This window comes from Pseudopodoces humilis, chromosome 7 (genome assembly GCF_049639895.1).
Source record: "Pseudopodoces humilis isolate 2021_Gansu_Grassland_sample_001 chromosome 7, ASM4963989v1, whole genome shotgun sequence".
Taxonomy (NCBI): domain Eukaryota; kingdom Metazoa; phylum Chordata; class Aves; order Passeriformes; family Paridae; genus Pseudopodoces; species Pseudopodoces humilis.
The window spans coordinates 14,824,766-14,848,707 of record NC_142206.1 but is presented as its reverse complement, the minus strand read 5'-3'; the positions used below and the strand labels follow the sequence as shown (position 1 = coordinate 14,848,707).

The 23,942-nt window shown below is 40.8% G+C and overlaps 1 protein-coding gene across 11 annotated transcripts in view; it reads left to right on the top strand.

Moving 5' to 3' along the window:
* PTPN5 (protein tyrosine phosphatase non-receptor type 5) overlaps positions 1-23,942 on the top strand; it is a 76,226-nt gene that overhangs the window by 19,916 nt on the left and 32,368 nt on the right. For 6 of the 11 annotated variants that reach the window (XM_088058048.1, XM_088058050.1, XM_088058049.1 and 3 more), the window contains 3 exons: positions 1,775-1,877; positions 21,932-22,113; positions 23,013-23,132. In XM_088058048.1, the coding sequence (XP_087914174.1) occupies positions 1,778-1,877; positions 21,932-22,113; positions 23,013-23,132 (402 nt within the window). In that variant the 5' untranslated portion in view covers positions 1,775-1,777. Of the gene's footprint in view, positions 1-1,774; positions 1,878-20,052; positions 20,121-21,757; positions 22,114-23,012; positions 23,133-23,942 lie in introns of those variants that run through there. The other 5 variants (XM_088058054.1, XM_088058053.1, XM_014251880.2 and 2 more) reach the window with 4 other exon arrangements.

Below are 23,942 nucleotides of genomic sequence, written 5' to 3'. Positions count from 1 at the left end.
GAGTGCATTGCAAAACCTGTTTCTCAGAAGTTGTTGCACACAACTGGCAATCATGTCATTGGCAAGTTTGAGGGGCAGTGGAGGTGCTGCTGGTAGACTTAGAACTTTCCACACCATCTTTTTATGGTACTTTTAAGTTGTTTTGAGTAGTACCTGCTCTGTAAAAGAAGGTTGACTTCCTTTGGCACTTGCCTGCAAAATACATCTTTTCTGGTTTTAAACCTGGATGGAAGAAATTGCATCAGAAAACTAACTTAATAAAAACATCTAGCTGAAAATAATCCATTGTCATATTTTCCTGGGAAGGAGGTAGAAGTGTTTCTAAGTGGCTATAAAAGTATAAATACCAGCTGTATGACTTATTCTTATTTTTTCTGGTTTTAGGAGTAACTTTTGGATTATGTTTTGGGACACACTGTGTACACGGACAGTTATTCTTGGACTTACATACTATGTTTGTATTACTGCAAGTGAAAGAGACAGCATGTATCCAGGCCTTTGCAGCCAGTTTCATCCCTTACTAATGCCTTGTCCTGGTTAGCAGAGGATTGTTTAGTGCTAAGATGTGCTATATTGCATCAGGTGATTTTTTGAGGAGTGCCTCACACATTACTCTGATGGTTTGCTTTTACCTAGATACTGTCTTCTTGTATACTGATGTCTTCTAAAAATGTGACTTACTTTTAAGTATGTCCTTCTTTTACATACAAATATGCTGCTCTGTATGCAGTGATCACCTCATGTCCCACTGTCAGAGGCAAAGTCTACATGTCTAAATAATCTTGGATTTATAAGCCTGTTCAGAACCAGAAGAATAATTTTCTAGGTGAAGGATTTCAACAGTATCTCTGTAGGAGAAGACACTTGGAGAGTTTAGCCTTTTAAACTCATGTTCTTAGGAGACTTCTTGATTGGGTTTGTGAGGCATTGTGTATTGGCCTCAATATAAAGAGTTCTGTTTGTCTCTGTGGACTTTGGAATAGACTGTGAATGAACTGGCCTGATGTCCACAGTGCAAGATCCTTTAGGAGTAGATGGCAAATCACATAAGCCTCAAAGGCAGAGCACTTTGTAATCTGGACAAAAAAAAAAAAGGCATCTCTGGCCTCTCCCTTAGCTGAATGTGGGAAGGAGGAAAAGGTCCTTGCAGTTTGTTAGAGGTGAATTTCTTTCCACCTGCCTGCATGACCTACTTTGCCCATGTTTTTGCCATGCTTTTAGTGGCATGTTGGGCACGTAGTCTCTGAGGTTATGATGGACTGTCCCCAAATTATGTGTTCAGTTAGCCCCACTGTGTGATAGATATGATGCATTGAACAGTCCTTCACAAATTAGGGCTTTTGTCTTATATTCAGACCTTTAAGCCCTCTTGGAGATTTTAGTGAAACGGGGCGTTATGATTTCAGCTGAAGGCTTTCTCCATATGCTGCAGATGGCTCCTAAGGGAGTTGAGTTTATGGATTGCCTCCTTTTCCTTAAATATTAAAACATTTTATGGTACATGCCCTTTGATTCTGGTAGATTCCAGTTCCTTTATGCAGGCAATAAGCAACAGTGTGTTCATCAATAATAACATGGCAGTATACCTCATCTCCTTTCTGTGTTTCACTTCGCCCCACACATCAGTGGTTGACTCTTTCTTTATGGATGAGCAGGTCATCACAGTCTTTCAGAATTTATTGTTGAGAAGAATTGTGTAAAAAAGCCTGGAATGGTTCTTAGACATCTGATAGTGTTAAAGCTTAGATTTTTCCCTTATTTTTTGGTATTCTAGTGCATGAAGGACGTAAATGATAATTCCAGAGGACCATCTGTCCTGGAGCAGGCATTGGAACCAAGTTACTATGTGACTGAAAGGACTGAGTGCAAGTCAGATGGTAAGTACGACAAGGAAGATGAGATGTCATACTCTCACTTCAGTACAGATGAAAAACACTGCCATACACTCTTTCAGAATTTATCCTAATTTTCAGGTTTGAAGTGTTTTGCAAAACCTGGTTAGCATGGAAGGTAGTTTTTGCTAGATCTTTTCATGGTGGAGTATATATTTTAACCTAGCTGTGGTTCTCACATCATTCAGCGTTCATTTTACCTCCATTGCCTGCTTGATGTCTATGCAGTTCTTTCTAGTTTGGATTTCTAAGGAAGCCTAAAGGGTTGAGCCTTTGTCTCTTAAAATCTCCTTAGGAAGTCCTTTTAAATCCTTGCTGTCTCAAGCAGTTTTTTCTTTTTTATTGATTTGTGGTAAGCAGTAAACAAATTAGTTTTGCTTAATCGTCAAGGAAGTAGGTGTTTTCAAGAAATTCTGGACTTCTTTCTAAACATATTCTGTCTCTTACAGGGAAGTATCTCCTGTCTGCATAGTGAGGGCTCTTAGAATAACTAGGGATTTTATTTATTTATAATTACTTTTTTTCTCCTCCTGGTTTCTAAGGAGCTTCACTTCTTCCCCTTGTGTCTTTGCATAGCCTTTGACATTGCCGTTCTCCCATCTTGAGGTCAAAATACCAAGTGTTCGTGCACAGAGCCTGCAGGTTGCTCATAGAAAAGATCTTTAATCCAGCAATGATTACTGGATTACACTTTATATGTGGGCAATACAAAGGGAAGTTTTTCAAGCAGTTTTGTTTTTGTTGCAGAATAAGGCGTGGGTAGTTCTGCCTTGAAGAAAAGCTTAGCCTGGAAAAACCTGGTGTGGGAGGGGAGAAAGAAAATATCGACAATCATTTATCATGTGACATCAAAGTGGAATAGTTCCAACAAAGAAACTGCAAAAACTTCCCGACTGAATGTGAGCTGAAGGTCATGCACTTGCCTTCATGTTAACTTGGTAGAGCCAGCATGGAAGCATTGCTGAAGTACCATGGAAGAAATTCTGTGTCTGTAGGCTACCCCCGGCAAGTGTGCTTGCTGGAAAGTACCCTGGAAAGGCCTCAGTCTGAGGTGGCTGAACAGACTGCTTTTGGCACAAGAGGCAACAGCACTTAGAAAGTATCAGTGATGCTAATTTCAGGAAAGGCTCAGGTCTTTAACTCATGTCTTTAAACTGATGGAAGATGCTCCAATGAATGTTTGAAGAAGTCATCATTCTCCAGGCATCATCTAGGACTACAGACTGGCCCTTGTTTCAAATTTGGCAAAGGGTGTCATTCTGTTCAGCTGTCAGAAACACAACAGCAAACTTCAGTATCACATAAAATACCATGTAAAATGTGGCCAAAGGTCTTCAGTGTTGTAGTGCTTAAGTTGAGCAATCAATTACATTCATACAAAGAAAATACTGCTTTCATTGTGGACCGTAGAATCTAATGAAAAACTTCGAAGCCATGGCTTGATTAGGGTAGGTTGGAAGACAAACTAAAATTCTGAAAGATTCATTCAGAAACTGTTAGGATATGTTTATGCCAGCCAGTTAATAAAGATGGTGAAACCATAAAATTATGGACTAGATTGAAAAATGGTCATTTTAAGCAACCAGAAGTCTGTCTATTTCACAGAACTGGCTTATGGTTCAGATGCTCACATCCAGTACAGTGCATGAAGCAAAAAACAGAGTGAAATGAAACTGGATGGTGTTTCTGGAGGCTTGGAAAGTTTTGCTGTAGCTGCACGACAGAGCCACGAGCCGCTCCTATGCGGGTGGGGAACAGGATACAGATAAAAGAAGTCACATGAGTCTGTGGGGATGAGCAACATTAACATGCTATTTTTGAAGGAGTGTGCACTTGGGTTGACAGTTTGAAGTTGAAGCCTTTCAGTCAAATCTTTATTAAAGCAAGTTTATTCTGCAGTGTGTATACAAAACACTGTAGAAAATTAAACCAATTAAAATCTCAGTTCATCTCTTAATGGCATTTAAGAATCAGAGATATGATGAGGATGAGACAGTTTTCAGTGCCAAGGTAAACTATCTACAAGCATCTATCAGAAACCCTGATTTCAATAAAGAGTTAAATTAAAAATCAGTCTATTCTTTTTGACAAGCATCTATTTGGTAAATTAACATGTTCCAATTTTAGTTCTATGGTCCTTATTGATTTAGAATAGTTTTAATACAGTTTCTTTCAGTATTATCATATCTTTATTAAGAGCTGGATAAGGTCTTAGATTTTGGGGTTTTTTTTCTGTTAATTCTTCTTACACTTGATCCTTTCCCAAGCTAGACAGGTGGCAAGTTGACTTGATGCTCTTCATTCTCCTTCTGTGCTGTGCATAAAATTGTTATCTTGCTTTACACTAAGTAAAGGCAATTGGTAAACTGGCATTTGTAATTTAAAGGCTTGACCGTGTTGATGGTGTCCCCTGATGTATGTCTACTCCTCTGCCAGCTCCATTAGTCCAGCACAGCAGTCACAATATCAAGGATATCTTATTGTTGAATAACCAGGGTATTACTTTGTTGTTCGCACTAGGATTTCATATGGCATTTAAAGGAATTATTTGCCTGATTATTTGCCTTCTGAAGAAGTACCAGTGAAAGTTGGAATTTTTTGATACCTTTCAGGCATACTGCATGAAAAGACAACAGAATCATTTGCTGATATTTTCCTGAGTTTCAGTCTTCAAACCTTAATACAAGAATATCACTTGAGAGGTTTAACTATGTATGGAGAATGATGAGTGTATACTGACAGAACATTGGGGCATACTTAATATGGTAAGATCCAGGACTTCTATGCAGGTAGGCAGCTGTATTTCAAAGGTAGATCACAGAGTTTGGGGTTTTTAAAACAGTTTCTGTCAGTGCCTATGGAGATTGGCATCCTAAGTCCAAGTTAAAAGTACATTCTTCTGTGTCTTCACTGCTACACAGGCAGCAAAATAGTATCTCTGGGCTGTTACTCCCCTCCAAGGATTATTCAGGGCTGTTCTGTCAATTCTTGTTTCATCATTTATATTAGGACAGTTCTCCCTTTGTTTCTCATGCCTCTCTGTCTGTAGGTCCCTACTTTTAAGCTTGTTCCTCAGCAATAGAGACTGTCACAGAATATAAATTTGACCAGGTGCTCTTTGTTAGGGTGAGGTCTGTCTGGCATCAACATTTCGTCTTTGTTTTCCTGGGTTCTGGTGTAGGAAATATGGACATATGGACCTGAGGAAAGCAGCAGAAAACTCCAGTTACAGCCCTGCTCCAGATGGTCACGGGGTGAAGGATTGTGGTTATAGTTTGTTCCTGCTGTGCAGTCAGATGTAGATGTGGCAGCCTGTGCATCATGACAGAAAAGAGGTGGAGCATGGGGGGGATATTCTCTGAAGGTGCATGGCTTGCCTTGGCACGTCTACCTGTAAGGCTATGTTCCACCCCTGTGAGAGCTGACAGAGCTGAAGTTGTATTAGTCCCTGGCCAGCACTGTACCTCTTCCCCATGTGGGACTTTCTCAGGTTTTCTGCAGTGCCAATATCATAAACATCACTTGCAGTGTAAGATTTGGAATGCTGGCTGTCCTTGCACTGCCCAGTTTGTAGTATTTGATGTTCTCACAACTGTACCTCTATTTTCTTAATTGTGAGTAACAACAGACACATTTGTGCGCTGTATTCACAGACAATTAAAGGAAGCAAAAGCACATGGTAGGCAGCAGTTTGAAAACCATGTCAGTCTCAGTTTCAAAAACAACTGTGCGGTATTGTCTCACTGTCAATGTGAAATGCAATCCATATTTTTAAGCTGCTTTTGAAAATGAAACTTAGACCCATCTTTTGAAGAATAATTAGAGTTATTTCAGTAGAACTAGGGCTTTATTTAGGGGGATTGGGGCTTTTCAAAATTTAGCCTCTTGATGCCCTAAGTCTGTTAGGCATGAGATACACACAGTCATGTTTCCCACTAGAAAAATGAATCAAAATCAATGCCTGATTTCTGCAACTTCGTCAAAAAAATTTCCAGTAAGAGCTCACAGTTGTAATTGGGAAATGGCAATCACCAAAAAGTTTAACTAGTTTTTTTTTCTGTTTCAGAGTTTAGAGCAAGATATTTCAGAGGAGAGGGAGGGAAGACTCTTTATCTTAGTTCTGAGGTTATTTAATACCCAAGAGGAAGGAAGTTTTCAGTATCCTGTACTTCTTGCATATGCTACCTTGTTTGAGTTGAGCTACTGCCAGACGCTGTTTTTAGTCTCCACTCAGTCCTTCTGTCAGGCTTTTCACACTCCTCCTCCTCCTCCTGTGGGCTTCTCTTCTGTGGCCTTGTATTTATTTTCCTCCTTTCCCCTCTTATCAGATATTCTCTTTTCCATTATTCCCAAACATGCACCTTCTTTGCCATCTGTATTTTATCATCTTTCTCTGCTTGTTGCTGCTAGTCCATTATCTAGCTTAACTGATAAGAGTGGTTTTGTAGGACCCAGTTTAATGTCACAGAACACACATTTTGGAAGTCAAAAATACCAAAGAGGCTGTTTCAGGGATGTGAGATCCAAACCAGTGCAGTATTTTGAATTGCACATGTTGTTACAATACTAAATTATATGCATGCCTCATGGGCACTGGTTTGGTTTGGTGGACTAACTGATTAATGGACAAGCTGATGTCAGAGCTGAAATAAGCTAAAAATCAGCCTGATAAAAACAAGTAGTCATTTTTGAGAAGAGAACTTTGCTGACATGTTATTTGGTCCATGTGTAACAGTTTTATAAACTTATTTTTTAAGCTTGTTCAGCAGTAGGGATTGTCACAGAAGATAAATTTGACACCCTCTGGAAGTCTGATGTTGTCACCACATCTCAAACCTCCACTGTTTCTGGAAATCATGGGTTCTTGACCTCTGCCTTACTAGTTTGCTGACTGAGGTTTCATGCTTTCCTTATGCCTGCTGGTGACATCACCATGGGGAAATGCAAGAAACCTCAACAAACAAAGTACTTCAATAAGGACAGCATTAAGAGGTGAGTAGTTGTGGAGTACCAACCTCAGGAATGAGGGGTTTTAATAGTGGAATGTTTTCTTCATTGTATCACGGTTCTGTCTTGGGAACTTAAGACTTGCTTTGTTTGTGACTCTTTATCTCTTTCCACCTACGCATGGTCTCTGATCTTTGTTAAGATCTGGGCCTGCTCTGCATCTTCACAAGGAAAACTCTAAAAGGAGAGAGGAGGGACTGCAAGGATTGAGAAGTTAAAAAAACTGATGGAGAGCAGGCATTGGCTCATGCTTGGCTGAAGCAGTCTCCCAACCCTGCTACCTGAGAAGAGTTCTCAAAGAAAAGGTGATCATTGTATGGTCTCACCCATTGGATTTGTTAGATTTCCAACTGCAGTGTGTTGCACCAGGAGATTTGAGTGAATGCAACCAAATGGGAGTTCCCCGTGGCTCTTTCACCACAAAGTGAGCCTTCCCACTGAGATCTGGCGGTGTTGCCAAAAGAGAGTCATAGTCAATCATGTAATTGAAAAAGCCAGGAAGGGGAATCTGCCTCTGTGAACCTTCCTTTGGAGCATTAAGAGCAGAAATGAGGAGCTTAAACTCTCAGTTTAAGTGGAGAAAGGGGAGATTCAGGCACCCCATGAGAGGAGCATGGAGTCCTTCAACACAAGAGTTGATTAAATACTGAGGTTTGACTCTTTTGCAGTACATTTTCACAACATCTGTCAAACTTCTTTTAAAAATACCCAGCCAGCTCTGGCTTGACTGTGGACATTTTTCACACTTTCCAGTGTATGGAATTGGCATTTTAATTTCAGAAACAAATCTACCAGCTTATTAGATTTATCTACCTGCTCATGCAAATGGCAACACAGTAGGTTGAGTTTGTTCTCATGTGTTTTTCATCACAGGTTTTTGGTTGTCATTTAAGCTTTACAGAGTCTATTCAGGTCCCGTGTTTTGCTGTATCGTGTATAATTTCATACCTGGGATTGCCCTCCCCCGCTGCAATATGTGGTAGCACTGGGTTGTTAGGCTGATCCCATGGGGACATGGGATCTGAATACCTCTTCCCTGTGAGCTGTTGGCTTTCTGTGTGCTGCACCCCATGCTGTGGCAGCACGCTGCTGTGTTGTGGTTCTTTGCACCTACCAAAGAGCTTATCAGGTGTCCTTAATGACATGGATTTGCTATTGCTTTATTTTCAACTCAGCTGTTTAGCTAAAAGAATGTGTTATTTAAAAGAGCAATTTCACCTGAAAGTAAATGGCCAAATGAAATTTTTTTAGTCCTAACAAAAGGTGCCATTTGCTGTTGATGATTGCCATCATGGCACGCTTTAAGTGAGAACAAACATACTACCCCCCTCCAATACACACAAGGCTTTCTTCCTAACAGATTTATTCATTAGGCATATGTTCAAAGACTACAGCTATTACCACTTTTAAATAGAACCATTTTTTTCATTGCTTTTCATAGAAAAAATGTTACAGTGTTGTGAAAAACCTATTAATGTTCCGGATTCAATTAACTAACATAGTCTATTAAAAGTCCTTTTCACTCAGGTTGACAATAGGAAAATAAATACTGTGTGTTGGAGACTGACCTTCAAATGACAGTCCAAAGCTGCTGCTTTGCACAGTCTTTAGCAGTTTGAATGCCTTTTCCTTCCCTCTGTGTATGTCAAAAAGGTCTCTAAGAGAAATTGAAGGGAAGCTGGTAAGACTTCATCTCAACTTCATTGCACAGGCAACATTCCTGCTGAAATAGGTAAAAGTTTCATCTGACCAATTTTACAGCCTTTTGGTAAGAGGGATGGCACTCCTGAAAGACACTAAATGCCTTCCATTTTGTATGCCTTCTGTGGGAGACAAAGATAAATACAGACCTGTTTTTCAGAATAGGTCATTTTTCTTTTTGTCAGATTTGTGCAGGCGTTCTCAAAATGGTCCCTTTTAGCATTCTGTGTGCTCACTGGTACTGATAGGTTCTGAATGTCCTTTGCCAGCACATTGAAGAGACTGTGTTATTTTTCTGTATGGAAAAATGCTTTTGCAACTGCTCTAAGGTGACACTTCCTTTGTTCTTGAGGTTTTTTTACACGCTACTAAAGTGCTACTCCTATTGGTTACACATATGGATTTAGGGATGCTATTGTCTGTTCAGCTGATAAGATCATTTCAAGATCTGTGGAGATGAAAGGATGAACTGTGATGTTACAGTTATCCCTCAAAAATAGGACTTGATACTGCCCTGCTTACTCTTTTGTGCCTCTGCTCAACATAGCTAAAATAGATCACAGGGCTTCTACCTGGGCCACAGATAAAGTATAGCTATTGCCCATTCTTTTCATAATATCTCCAGCATAATTAATGTTACTGCAGGGATTTGACCTTTGGTGGAGGCTAGGCACCCACCAAAGCCACTGTCAGCCCCCACTCTGAACTGGATAAGGGAGAGAAAATATAACAAGTGGCTGAAGAGTTGAGACAAGGACCGGGAGAGATCACTCACCAGTTACTGTCATGGGCAAAACTCAGGGAAATTAGTTTAATTTATTGCAAATCAAAATAAGAGCAGGATAATGAGAAGTAAAACAAGTCTTAAAAACCTCTTCCTCCTACCCCTCCCTCCTTGGTTTTAACTTCATTCCTGATTCTCTCTCTCGTCTCTCTTAGTGGTTCAGGGAGATGGAGAATGGGGGCTGTCATTCAGTTCATCACACATTGTTTTTGACACAGCTTCCTTCTCAGGAAAAAGTTCTTCCCCTTCTCCAGAATGGGACCATCCCATGGGAGGCAGTTCTCCATTAACCTCTCCAAAGCGCGTTCTTCCCATGGGCTGCAGTCCTTCATGAACTGCTCCAGTGTGGGTCCCTTCCAGCGGCTGTGGTCCCTCAGGAACAGGGTGCTCCAGTGCTCCTCTTTCCCTGGGTCTGCAGGTCCCTCTGCCAGGATCCTGCTCCAGCACGGGCTTACCCATGGAGTCACAACCTTCTTTTGGGCATCTACCTGCTCTGCCCTGGCCTCCTCCAGAGGCTGCAGGTGGATCTCTGCTCCTCTATGGGCTGCAGGGGAATTCTCTGGCACTGACTACACTGACCTGGCTGTCTGTAGGGCTGTTCCTCTCACATATTCTCACTCCTTTCTTCCATGGCCACATTTATTTCTGTGCTGCAACTTTATTCTCCTTCTTAAACAGATTATCCCAGTGGCATTCCTACCATCTGATGTGGCTGGCCTTGGAAGCTGGCTGGCATTAGAACTGCCAGACATGGAGAAGCTTCTCAAAGAAGCTATCCTTGTAGTCCCCCCACACCCTGCTACCAAAACCTTGTTACACAAACCCTTCAGGAAAGGACCAAGCAGTTTCGTTGTACTTAATTGGCATTGGGATTTGAGGGGTGCAAACAAAAAAAAAAATATTTTAGTTCTTTTAGTAGAATCTTGAAGTAATGTGGAGGAAGATGGAGGTGGGATAGGTTGGAAGTGCTGCACGGATCTTTAGAAGCTAAGAATGAGATTTACAAGATTGCTCAGTTCTTTATTCTTATTGAAGTCAAGTGTGGGAGGAGACTTGGTGTGAGGTGTTTGACATCTCCTGTTAATGCAGATGAAGTGTTCTGGGTAGCACGGCAGAAGTACAGCTCTGTGGATGAAATCTTGCTTCCCATTGACACATACTGTCACCCACACTACAGAAAGTGCATCCTAAGGGAAGCAATTGACTACTCATACCCCAAAATATGTAACACATATTAACAGCATGTTTCAACATGGAGACAAAACTGTGGGGCAATTAGGGGTCCATAAGAATATGTTTGGTGCCTTTGTGGTGACCTGAATTATAATTATGAAATCAGGAGCTTCTGAAAAGAAAGGAATGTTCCAGTCAAAAAACAATGTTTTGTAATAGTCCCGATTTATGTTGCGTAATTGAGGAGGCAAATTCCTGTCTTTCCATCCTCAGAACAGGACGTGCTATGATGCCTTTTATACCTGAAGCAATGGGAGGTTTTTAAGTGTGCCTCCTTGGCAGGTGTGCCTCCCATAGATGCGGCACACCTGACACCTGCTTCCGTGCAACCTCAGATCATCATCATTTCTGCAGCATTTGCTGGAGTACAGGATGAAAATCCCTAGGTTATAAGTAATCCCAGTTGGGAGCCAGAAGTAGAAATGCTCTGCTTATGCATGGTCCAAAATGGTGTTTGCTTACCACCTTGGTGACCTGTTGATTAACGTCAGCTCTTACTACGGTAACTCAGCATGAGGCTGTGTGATGTGATGTGAGGTGGAGTGGAGCCTTGGGATACATGAGTCCATGAGAGGATTGTTTCTTTGGGTTGTTTTGTAGAGTGAAGCTCAGGATTGCAGACAAGTGGTGCAAAATCCTCCCGGAATAATCGCAAAGCTCATCACCAGCATGTGCTTTTTTCATGTCACCTTCTCCAACAGAGAGCTGTAACAACTTGTGCATATCTGCTTATCTATCTAGACAAAACATTGCTCAGTGCATGTTTCCTCCCCAGGAAGAGGATGAGAAGGCAAGCTGTTGCATCTTTCTAGTTTACTATTTAAGGCTGTGTATCCATGCTGATGAGCACAGCAGAAGAACCCAGACAGACACAGGACTGTTACCTGTTTCTACTTGCATCATGCATTTTTTGTGCTCCTGCATGGATAGTTAAGGAGAATGAGAGCTCAAAACTGTTCCTCTTGTGACATTTTAGTAACCTAAGCATTCCTCTAACATGAAGGGACTGCAGTTACAGAGGTAGCAGAGTGCTCAGCTAGAAACAGTGATATTTAATTGTGTTTAGTTTCCATTTGGGTCCATAATGGTGTTGCCTGGAATGGAAATAGGGCTCTGATAAAGAGATAAAATTGATCCTGTTTCTGGATGTCCACACCCTTATCTCTACAAGCGTTTACTTTAAAGCCTAGTTTAGAGGGTCTGAGTGATACTGTTGTTTTCTGAGGAAGCCAAGCAGTGCAAGCATAGCCTTTTTAAATGCATGAAAGAAAGCAAAATGCTTATACTTGGCATAATACCCTTGGGTCATGTATCAGGTTTGTGGCTGAAGATGATTGTTGAGATGGGTCTTGATGTAATTTACTTCGCTTAGGAAAGAGAATGTCTTTGAAATGAATGTGATAGTGGCTTTTCTAAATGTTTTTTTGTGGAGGCTCCAGGGCATAAGATTTGAGTCACTTAGTAAAGCAGGCTCTCCCGAAATGAATGACTTCAAAATGTTCCCATTTGAACCTGGCAGGAAGCCAGCAAATCACCCCTCTGCTTCAAGGTGCAAACTCTCTCATTCACCTGAGCAGAAAGCAGATCTAATACCTACAGAATGCCAGGTCTGTCACTCAGGAGACATTAGAAACACACAGTGGTATTACCATTATGACTGTAGAAGTTATTAATTTAACAAAATAAATATCTTTTTTTTTTCCAACAATAGCAGTGTGGCAGCACCAATTCAGGTTATAGTAGTATGAATAGCAAATACTTTCAAATGTGTGTGATACCAGAATGTGCTTGTTTCTTTTAATTGTCGAAGTCACTCTTTTATTGAAGAGGCTGTTTGTCTGGTTCTAAATGATTGCTATTCTTTGATTATACATTAGGCACATTGAAGTATATCCTGTAGTCAAAGTGTAAAGGCACAAAAATTATAATTAGGGTTTGAAAAGGTATAGTTGGTTATCTTGTTTCAGAGAGTTCAAACCTGTACCTTTCAATCTGCATCGCTGCTCCCTGCCTGTGTTGCCTGTGCAAGGCTGATTCATGAGAAGTCTAAGCCTTTATCTCTTTAACTGTGGAGTTACAGAGCTTCTTTGTGGGTTTCCATTTTCAGTGTTAAAGGGAGATTACAGCCTAGGATTAATACGGAACAACCGACTTGACTGAAATTCAACTTGTAGTCTGTTTACAGAAGCTCAAGGCAGCTCCAAAATTATCACCAGGCACTTGAAAATGTTCAGTGAAGAAAACAGCATAAGAAATATTGTACTTATTTACAAAAAAAATTTAAATTGTATCCAATATTCAGTGGTAATCAGATGAATCTTCTGTAAGAGAGTTAAGAGGAAAGGAGAAAAGACAAAATCAAGCAAAAGCTTTGAATTGAGCCCTGAGTGAAAGATGATAATTTCTAATTATGTGTAGGTGTGATGCAAGTTAATATTCAGTGTCTCTGCCCTCTGAGGGTCTTCATCCACTTAAGAGCTGTAATTTTACACCATATTTAATATTTTTGTTTTGAAGCAAACACTGCCTTGTTGCCCTGAGAAATGGCATATCCTTTAACTTGACGTTCCACAGGACAAAAGGTAAAAAAGACACTGCCTAACTACACATCTTGTGGTTAAGACCTGTAAGCATTAGGAGAGCCATTTAGAATAAACCACTTGTGTATTTGATTTAAATGTGATTTAGATGTGGACAAGGGCATGGCTGGTCTTGCACTGGGAATTAAGAGCAACTTACCCATTTTTGGTAGAGGCGCTGCAGTTTGTAATGAGTGTAGGACCCTGGCAGTCAGGCCCTACAGATGTTACAGTAGCTCCCATACACTTCCCATATAACTATATCTGCTTTATCTGATAGTCCCTTACTGCTTCTCGTGGCTCCTAGCAGTTCTTGTTTGTTGTATTTCCAGAGCAGAGAGCCCAAGGATTTTTTTTCTTGTTGCTCCATCTAAGTGAGGCTCACACCTAATTCAAAGTGGTGTCAGCTGAGGTATCCTGAGATGCTTTTTCCTAGCAGCTCTGTTTCATATGAGCTGTTACAGGCTAGAAGTTTGGTGAGAGGATCAGGTAAATTACCTTCTCTCTTACTAGGTGGGTTGGGTATATTATAAAGTAGTCAGTACCAGTGTGTAGGACCCTAGGTATGAGAGGAGTGTTGTGTGGAGCATTTGTTTTCTTCCAGAAAGGAAGGGTTTGGTGACAGATCAAATTAGGCGCCCCAGACTCACCCTTCAGTAAAACAAAATATCTGGTGTCGGGCTGCATCCTTCCCCCTCCAGGGATGACTTCATAGGCCAGCATTCTGTCTTTCAAAATTGTGTTTTGAAAATTCTTTTGATTATTTGGAGCAAATACTACTGCATGGAAGCAGGGGAGTTTGAGAAGATTATGAGTTTTCCTTTTCTCTTTCCTGTATTTCTTTTCCTCTGCGGTTATCATTTTTTCATGAGCTATTTCTTGAGCAGCACCACAGTGAGCCACTCTGTGGGATGGAGAGTAAAAGTTGATGTGAAAAGGCATTTTAATACTATGTCACTTCACCGTCTGAGACTGGATTTTGTCTTTGCATTTCAGGTCTGTAGAGCACAAGCACATTTGTAGAGATTTGCACTAGAAACTTACTAAAACGTAAGATTGAACATTAACTACAAACAGATTCTTTCTCACAGGGAAAAACAGGCTTACTTTTTAAATTCTCTTTAATGAAACAAAATCCTTATTTAGCTACTAACAAGCCCTCAGTTTCTCTGCTAACAGTAGCAGTGGGTTAAACATCAGTCTGAAAATTAATCACAGTTGTCCTCATGTAGCCTGAAAACTAGTTTCAGAAGTGTTTTTTCAGAAAGAGTTTTAATAAAGTAGGAAACTTCTGGGCATTTTCTTTTTTCATGACTTACAAAATGAACTGTCCAGAATTCTAATAATAGAAAAAATACTGCCTTGGCAATTTAATAAAATGTTTATTTCCATGTGTACAGACCAACAAAAGGGTAATCTGGATGCTCTGCATGATAAAGGTGTTGCCTACCATTGACAGTAGAGTCCCTCTTCTGTACAAGAATTTAACAGGTAGTAGGAGATGTTGGCTCCTGTTACACTTGGGTTATATGGAACCTGCAATAAAATGACTAGGATTTTCTCTTCATCTTATTTAATGATCAGAGTTGGAGGTGGTGGACATTTCCACTGCAGCAGCTCAGCTGAAGATGCCCTTAGGAACTGGAATCTATCCAGATTATATTTTCACTTATCATTGTGGCACTTCCCTGTGGCAGCTAGACAATTACGACACTGTAGCTGTTGGACTGCTGTAAAAATCACAGCAACTTGAAAGCTCTTCTAAATCATAGCAAAGAGCCTTGTCTGTACCCTGAAATTCACAGAGCATATCAGCAAGCACACAACATCGGTGACCGATTGGGAATCAGATGAGGTTTGCAGCTTGTTTGATGGCCAGTCTCCTCCTGCGGAAGAAGAGGGGGAGGCAGTTTTTCTTGCAGTCTGATATTTCTCTTCTCCATCCCTCCCTAGCAGCTTGCAGGCTTGCTTTTGTATGACCCTGCAGGATTGTAATACTGGTCCTGGGTGAACATGAACATTTTTTCTGTCTTCACCTCTTTCTCTCCTCCCACCCATCCCAGATGAAGTGGCAGGTGGACTGAGTGGGAGCAGTGTGAACTCAATGCAGAGAAAATGTGTGACTCAGCAGTTCAGCAGGGAGCTGTGGAGCAAAAAGGCAGCTATTCTCCTTGCACACTCTGGCATCAGGTTGCTGTTCCCTCAGTGACAAGAAGAGGCCCTTTATGGACGGAGATGTGCAGCCCCCCAGCATGGTAAAGGGGCTGCACAGTCTTTTCAGCAGAACTTATTTCAAGTAGAGAGGAAAGTTTCTTCTTCAAGTTTGTTAGAAATGCTGCCAGTGAAAAGGGAGAAGCATCAGGCTGGAATTATATAGACCTCAGTTATCTGCATGACTCGCTCACAGATCTTCTGCAACTTTCCCTCTTCCTTTCTCTCTTGATGTGACTTTCCCTTTTGGTAATTAGAGTTTGACATACCAGATTCCACCAGCTGAGCTTGGGAAATGCAAGTCTGCAGTACTGTTCCTTGCAAGTAGATGACACCCCTTTTCCTCTGCGCTGTCAAAGAACTCCACAGAGAGCCCTTGCCATCCTCAGAAGGAGGCTTCTGGCTTTCCCCATGCTACCCACCCCTCATGGACAAGCAAGCGCTTGGATAATTGTGGGTTATCCTCTGTCACACAAGGATAAAATAACCTTCTCACTCACAGTTAGGGAGGGGTCGTTGCAGTGTCTATCTAAGCAGTTTTGTAACCATGAAAATGTTGTGGTATTTTCTTACCAATTCTATGCTTGCCTTTCAGAACAGAGGGCTGAAGTAGATTTTTCTGTATAGACTAATTGACAGCAGGTAGACATTTTATATCACTGGTTGTACTTACTAAAAGCTCAGTTTTAAAGTTGTAGTGTGCATCATTGTCACTGAATTTCCCCAAAACACACACACACACAAAAAGAAAGCAAGCTGTGGGGTGGTGTTCTCTTGAATCTTCAGAGAGCCTGAAGGAATGTCACTGGAGAGCTGTTGAGCAGTTAAGTTCCCCTTGATGGGCATATCAACCCATGAATCAGTGTGAATGAAATACAAATATTTCCAGTGTGATCTTTTTTAGCAAAAGTATTCAGCTTTCCCAAATAGAATCCTTGAATGTTAGAAATTTCAGTTGTTCCCTACACAGCTATGAATACCTGTAGCCTGGCTTAGCTCATTCTTACAGTCCAGGGTAGATAGACTTAGTGCAAACTAAAAGTATTAGAAATTTTAAGCTGAAATTCATCTCAGATTAAGTAACATAAGAGACTGACAACCATGTTTCTGGTGTGTAGGATCAGTCTTGGTGAAGAGTCTTCCATTCCCCTGTAAAGTGTCAGAGAGGGTAGTTCCAGTTTCTTGCACCTCTTACTTCAGTTGGTGGTACATCAGGCTTATTTCTTCATGGGTTCTTTTACAGAGAAGAGTTTGAAGTCTGCAGTCCTACCAAGGACCACAGGATGGATCTAACTGGCTTCCAGTTTGATACAAAAGTGATTTCAGGGTTGCTTTGATGCCTTGCATTATTTAGTGGTAAATGTCGTGGGATCCGTGGATCTGCCTGGCTTGTTGCTTGTGCTTGAATTAAGCTGTCTGATACTTTCTGAAGTAGCTCTCAGTGTGGTTTTGCATTACAAATGCAAGATCTACCAACCACAAGCTTTTGGCAGCTAGAACTTGGACTTTATCCAGAACAGAATTGGAGGTACTGAGATTACATCATTGTAAATCCCCTCTATCTCCAGTCAATCAGTAGTAGGTAGCTGTGGGGTGCGTCTGGGGGTGTCTTTCTTTGCAGCTTTTAATCTGGATACTTTTGGGGCCTAGATGCTCTCCTCCTGAGCAGCATTTTACTCAGCCATTTGAAAAACATAAATGTATTGAACTCTCATAAACAGAGCAGGCCAGGCATCGAGCAGAGTAGCAGTTGTCATGATGAGAAAGGTTAAAAAAATGAATAATGGGGAAGCTAGCATCCCCAGTTTTCAACACAGATGATTATATCTTTAGTGTAAATTTTCAACATAACTTATCAGATAAGTTAGGAGTGCAGATAGAATCAAGAAGAAACAGACTTTCCATGGTGGTGAGTTTTATCTGTATGTAAACAGTAATGATGCTGCTTCTGTCACATTTACTGCTTAATAAATTAGATTGCTGTTCATAAAGAAGTTCAGGAGAAGTTTTGGAGTTATAAAACAGTGACCCACGAGTTGGTTTCCTGCAGAACGAAGAATGTAAGTACACAAGTTGCCTTTGCTATGCAAGTATGAGAGGTCCCCTTCCTCTTACCCACTTCTTCCCATACCACTGCAGTGCAAAAGAAAGCTAATTATTCAGTTTCCATCTTTCTCATGCTGCAGTGGCAGTCAAGAAAAGAGATAGGTATTGGCTAAGAAAACATTCTCCTAAAGTTCTGTTCTTTGGATAAGACAGGCTTTTTACCCTCTAGCACAAGCTGCCTCTTGTGCACTCTGAGGCAGTTCATTCAGCTTTGATGCGTCTTTCCAGCACCTGGACTTGCCTGCAATCAGGAAGTCTTGTGATGTGTGTATTTAACAAGGTCTTGACCAAATCTGTTAGCTGTATTGCCAAGGGCTATGCCCTGTGTATGCAGTTGAGGTGCATGTTATAATTCTTTTCAGCAATAGACTGAGACCCATCTCAATAGTGTGCTTTCATTTACTGTTCTTTCGTCAATATCAGTTCTCCCTAGCAGTTAGATGGAAATTAGAGGCAGAGATTTCAGTAGGCAGTTGCATTTGGGCATCTGAAGATGCAGAGGCCGTAAACTGACTTATGACTCTGTTGTGAAGTGTTGGTAATCTTGATGGATGTGAGCTATCTGGCATGAACTGGCATGTTCATACTTTGTTGTGCTTCCACTCTGTGGTCCATTCCTACAGATTCTCACCACACATGTCCATAATCAAGATGTGGATAGGTTCAGAGGGATATCTTCAATACACCTAGAACAATTAGGGGCAATGCAGCCAAGCTGCTGTGGTGTGTTTGCTGCTGCGGCTTGAGACTTGGCAGAGCAGGTGAGGCCCCTTTTGCCCTCCTGTCTTCTATGTCTGGAAGGTAGAATTCACCATTAACAAAACCTGTATTTCCCAGTGAAGAGGCAGTACCATCCAACCCAGAATCACAATTCCCGCAGGGACAGTGTGACGGATGTGCATAAATGCTTAATGCCTGTATGAGCACTGTCTTTTCATTGCTGGGGTGTGTTTTCTTTCTGTTATAAAAACAGCTTTGTTGAGGAACATCTTTCTCTCAAAAATATGTTGTTAAATTAAGTCTGTCAATGGAGCTGTGCCAATTCCTTGAGCATTAGTACCCATGCACAAGAGAGGACACAAGTTCCTTTTAAAATGTTAACTTCATTAGGAAATACAGCCAGGATGTGAGGTTCTGAGGGGCTGGTTTTTTGTTTTGTTTTTCTCTGAAGGCTTTAAGTATGAATCAGTTGAGTTACAGAGCTGCTAATGCCTCACCCACAGCAGGATTTGATGGGATCGTGACATGTTTGTTACTGTAAGGCTTTGTTGACTTGATTATTATTGCTACAGTGCCTTTTAATGTTTCAGCTAAGACTAGTACTTTAAGCACTTGTTTTTCTGAGTTATATAGGTGCTTTTTTATTCTTCTGCCTGTTATGTACCCATATATGAAGTCAGAAAAAAAGAAAAAAGAGATACTGGGGGGTTAAAATGTGCATTGCCAGAGTTATGGAAGCCAGCTTTTACCTCCTGAGTGAAGAAAGATGTTTCCCTATATATATGTATTATTCCATAATATGATAATGTGCTATGCTGTGTATTTTTGGCAGCTAGTTTTGGTGGCACTGTGTAGAGAAAGAATACAGGATGAATGGATCCTTGGCATGATCCAGAAAGTGCTTTTCCCTGAACAGCAAGAAGGAGTTTAAGTTTATCGTGCTGTTTTGAAATTTCAACTTGCTTTCACAAGCCATATGGTTGCTACAGATGTCAGAGACCTTTTAATTCTTCTGCCAAAAGGTTTTTTTTTTCCCTAGCAAGTATAGTCTTGTATCAAAGCAGAAGTACTCATGGAAATTGAATCCCCATCTCCGTGATGCAGGAAATGAGTAAGCTATCACATGGATGCTACATTTCACTCTCAGTCAAATCACTAGCAGGAGAGAGGCTCAGTTCATTCCTGGATGCAGTCATCCTTGCCAGCTCTCTCAAGACCTTCACATTCACCTTGACACAAGAAAGCTTCACTTGTGTTTCACTCATTACCTCATCTACAACTGAAAGAATCCTGGGCCCCTTAGGATAAACAATACAGGAATATAGGATTGCAAGATGACATGTGAGTGCTAATTGAAGTATTGTTTAAAGCTGGCATAGTTAAATCAATATAGAACCTGAGGTGGGCATCATTATACTTGTTAGAATCTAATCTTCTGGGATTTGTAGGAGAAAAATTTTGAGTGGACTTTAGTTAATTCTAGACCCTCTCTTTGTATATCCAAGACATGTATCTGTTTATTTATATGTATAGATTCAGCCAGTTCTCCATTATTTTAGTTCTTACACTTTTTGCCCTCCATTGTGCTAGTGAAAATACCTCTTGATAACAGTGTCAGTTCAGCAGAGCTGGAATCCTGGGCTCCCAGGTTCACAGGGCAGGTCTCTACCTTATGCAGTGAAAATAATTGAAAATAAGAGTGCTCTATCGTCCTTCATATAGGGCAGTTGTAAGAAGGAGAATGTGACCCCTGCAGTTGTACAGGTGTTACTAGACAACACTGGAATTCCTGGAGTTGGACTTCTGGGCTGTGGAGAGGCACAGATCGCCATGGTTACAGATACAGAGCAGTGCCCTAACTTTGACATCTTTGTTCCAGAAGATGCAGTTAAGTGGCCTTCTCGTCATTGTATTATATTCAAGGGATTGTTTCCAACCAGAAATGACCTTGTAAAATCTCAGGCTGTTACAAGTATGAAACAAAGAAATGCTGTTTACCTGCTACATAAGGCAGCACCTTTGGTCAGTTAAAAAAATGTTCTGAAATATGAAATATTATGACTTATAATAACCAGCTGAAAGCTAAGCATGAAATCTGCATTCCTTGGCTCCTTGCATTCCTTGGTCTGGTTGTCTTCTCAATGTTTTAGTTTTGCACTGTGTATATTTTATCTTGAGATTTGGGAAGGAGTATGCAAGACAGGAAATCATCAGAACCTGGAGAAACAGTAAATATGTCCATTAATCATTCTTAGGGAAAGAGGGACATTATTTAATGCAGATAAAGGAAAAGTAGGACTTAAACTATGTTTAGTGAAAACGGAAGGTTAGAGACTTCTGGAGCAAACAATAAAAAACTATAAGAAAGTAGGTATTTTTGAAGCTTTAGATTTGAGACATAGGTGTGTGTCTCTCTGCAAGGATGACAAAAATAGTTTCTGACACGAAGATTCTGTCCCTGCTAAATTTCAAATTCCTGTTCCTAAACACAGAACATAAGCATCCCACAAAGTTAGCAGGAAAAAATTGGCAATCATTAACGAGTATTTTCCTCTCAATTCTTGTTCAAATCTAGTGAGACATGAAGCAGTTTAGAAGCTTAAAACTTTTAAACTTTAAGGACAGAGGTAGACTTCCCATGATGGCTAGCGTTAAAAGAGAAAAGCTTTTAAAGATGAATTCTTACTATGGCCAGACCCTCAGCAGATGCAGAGATATATTTCATTTGCCTGATTAGAGCTGTGGCTAGTTAATGGGTGCTTATCTGACTTAGAGGTGCTACTGTGAGACATTTAAAGAAATGTTTGCTGAGAGGAACATTTTGTAGAAACCTGACCTCAACAAACCATATAAGGACCAACGGTGTGGCCTTTCCCTGGGACACAAGAGGCTGGTTTAGGCTTAAGTCTACAGTGTGTACACAGGGCAGCCTTGGGGCATTCCTCATGTACAAAGATGTAAGTCAGTAAGACTTACACCCAATGATTCTGATCTTTCGCTCCTTCTCACTTGTAAATGAAATTAAGTCTACACAGACTCTATTCAAAATACAGTTACTGAGGGAATAGCCACACCAGTGGTTATTTTCACTGAACAGAACAGCATTGCAACATTATTAAATAGCTCTTGAGTATGAATTCATCCAAGAAGTAGGTTATTGGAATAAATTCTATTTTATTAGTGCCTTAGGACATCCAGCCAAAACCCAGAGTCCCCGAGCACTATTCAGACACATAGACACATGAAACAGTCTCTACCTCAGAAATTTATAATTGGATTAGACAAAGCAGACAAATAAAAGAAGTAGAGAAATTGAGACAGGAAAGGGAAAAATAGGTTCTCTGCCATCGTGTAGCTGGGAAGTGTGTAGCTAGGCAATAGCACAGGTAGCTGCTTTTAAAAAGTGAAAATGAGAAAGTGCAGCAATGTAAATGAGGATTTGTTAACAAAGCCCAGAATCTGCACCTCCGGAAAGAAAGAGAAAATAATTTATCCGCCCACACTCACTTTTTTTCTGATGAAAGCAGGTGAATAAAGCTGCACTAATAGAGTGTGACGCTCACAATCCTGAGCTGCGCTTGCTGAGGCGGAACTGAGAGGTAACCATCGTCTCCAGGAAAACAATAGCCCTGCAGCCCCCGCTGTGCCTACAGGGTCACATCCCATTCATCCCCTGCACATGTCGTTTTCACGTGAAGGTTGTTCCCGTCCAGCTGTTATGGAGTCAGTGGATGAAGCTGAAGGACGGCAAGGAGAGCTGAAGAGGAAGGAGCAGTCCCTGAAAGCCTCCCAGAAAACAGCAGTGCTCGGTTGGCCTCCCCGGTGGAATGGATTAATCCCCGGAGACAGCATGTATCTGTTTGTCCTCTCTCAGATACTGGTAAGACAGCTTGCCATAGCTTTGGAATGCTGAGACCCTTCTTTTAGCTGCGCTGGCTTGGGAGGTTTCCTCATTCACTGGGAATAGCTGCTGTCCTAATTTCTGCAGCCACCTCTCACGGCTTTGCCTTGAGAACAGCCCCTGCCTTTTGATGTCCCAGACTCCTATCCCATCTCCTGCTGCTCTGCAAATGCCTCCTTTGCCAAATGACCAATATCCCACCAAATCTGTTTTCTGTAGCTGATATGTATGGAGGTAAAGATGTTAACAAGTGCAGCGGGAAGTGTGTTCTTTAAAGCTGTTGAGTGCCCTTCACAGTTAGGAATGAGGTTATACCTCTCTGTGAGTGTGTTAAATACAAAGTCATTGGTTTTGTCATTTATGTTAACTGTGGCATGTGCAGCACCCTTAAGTGGTTCAAATGAAAAGCTTCTATGTGTGTGTATTTGTGTGTATTTATAATGGTGCTTATGTGAAACATGGCTATTTGTGGGAGCTTTGAGAGGCCTTAAGAGTCTTTTAATAACATCCTAAGTTCATGGAAATTACTGGCTTTGATCTAAAAGTCATAGTCCTGAAAGTTCAGAAGCCAGAGGAACCTGTTGCTCTCTGTGTTGCTCCACGTGCTGTTTCTGGGCAGCCCTTTTGCTGGTGGGGGTCAGAGGGAGCCTGTGTAACTCAGTGATGCACATCTAGTTAATAGTGGCTGAGCTTGGAGCCTTCAGTCTTTTTATTCCTGTTAAGCCACAGCCTAGAAAATACCTGACTTCTTAGAGCAAAAGCGATAATCAACATGAAATCAATGCTAACTAAATTAGTTAATTATGCAGTCTTGAAATTAAAATGAATGTGCGTATAATGAGAGATGCTAATTACGTCTTTTCTGATTGATTGCACAGCTTCTCTGCATGATGCTGTGGTACAGCACTTACGGGACCATCCCAGAAGCTCAGAATGCTTTTGACCTGCTCTCTTACTTGCTTACCCCATTTAAACAGGTTTTTTCAGATCAAGGGGAGGTAAGTCCCTGTGCTCCTCTCTGGTTATAGAGCTGATGTCAGTAGCCTTGGGTGGTGCTTCTAATACTTCTTCTAATAAGTATAATATGTGTGTGTTTCACGTGTACATTCTGAAATGGTAGAACTGTTTTCTGAAAGCAGATGAATATTTCATCTTTGAGATATTGGGTTGAATTTTTGACTGTGATGTTAGGTCAACACAGCATATTTTTTGTTATGTGAAAATTATTGCAAATGAAACAAAGCAGTAAGAAGTCATCTCATTAAGGTTTAGCCCACAGTAAAGGGAGGGCTGAAATTTCATTTCTTAGGATGAATAGAAGCTTAAATTCTGGAAGAATGGATCAACCCATATAAAAGGTGCAAATCACACCATAGTTTCAAAATTTATTTTTTTTTTGTTGAGTGTTTAGAACAGATCTGTGTGCATGAAATGTATTTCAAGTGTACTAGGTGCACAGATTCAATTATATCTACAGAGTTACCCCAGTTAAATTGCTTAGCTTCTCACCATGACATGATGACATGTATACCAGAATGATTCATCTGATAAATTACTGGTAATTATACCCAGTGCAGATTTTTCTAGTGTGGCCAGAACCTTAATTAAGTGGTGAACAGGTACTTTCAAAAATCTGATGAAATATATTTGCCGTCAGAATGCTTAGATCCATTGTACATAGTCTTTGAGGCAGAGGCTTTGCAGTGCTAATAGAAAATCTGATTCAGTGCCTCTTGTGATTGAAGTACAGCAGGGACTGTTTTCTGTTTTCTCAGTGTTTATGAGCTGCATATCACCTGCTCTTTTGG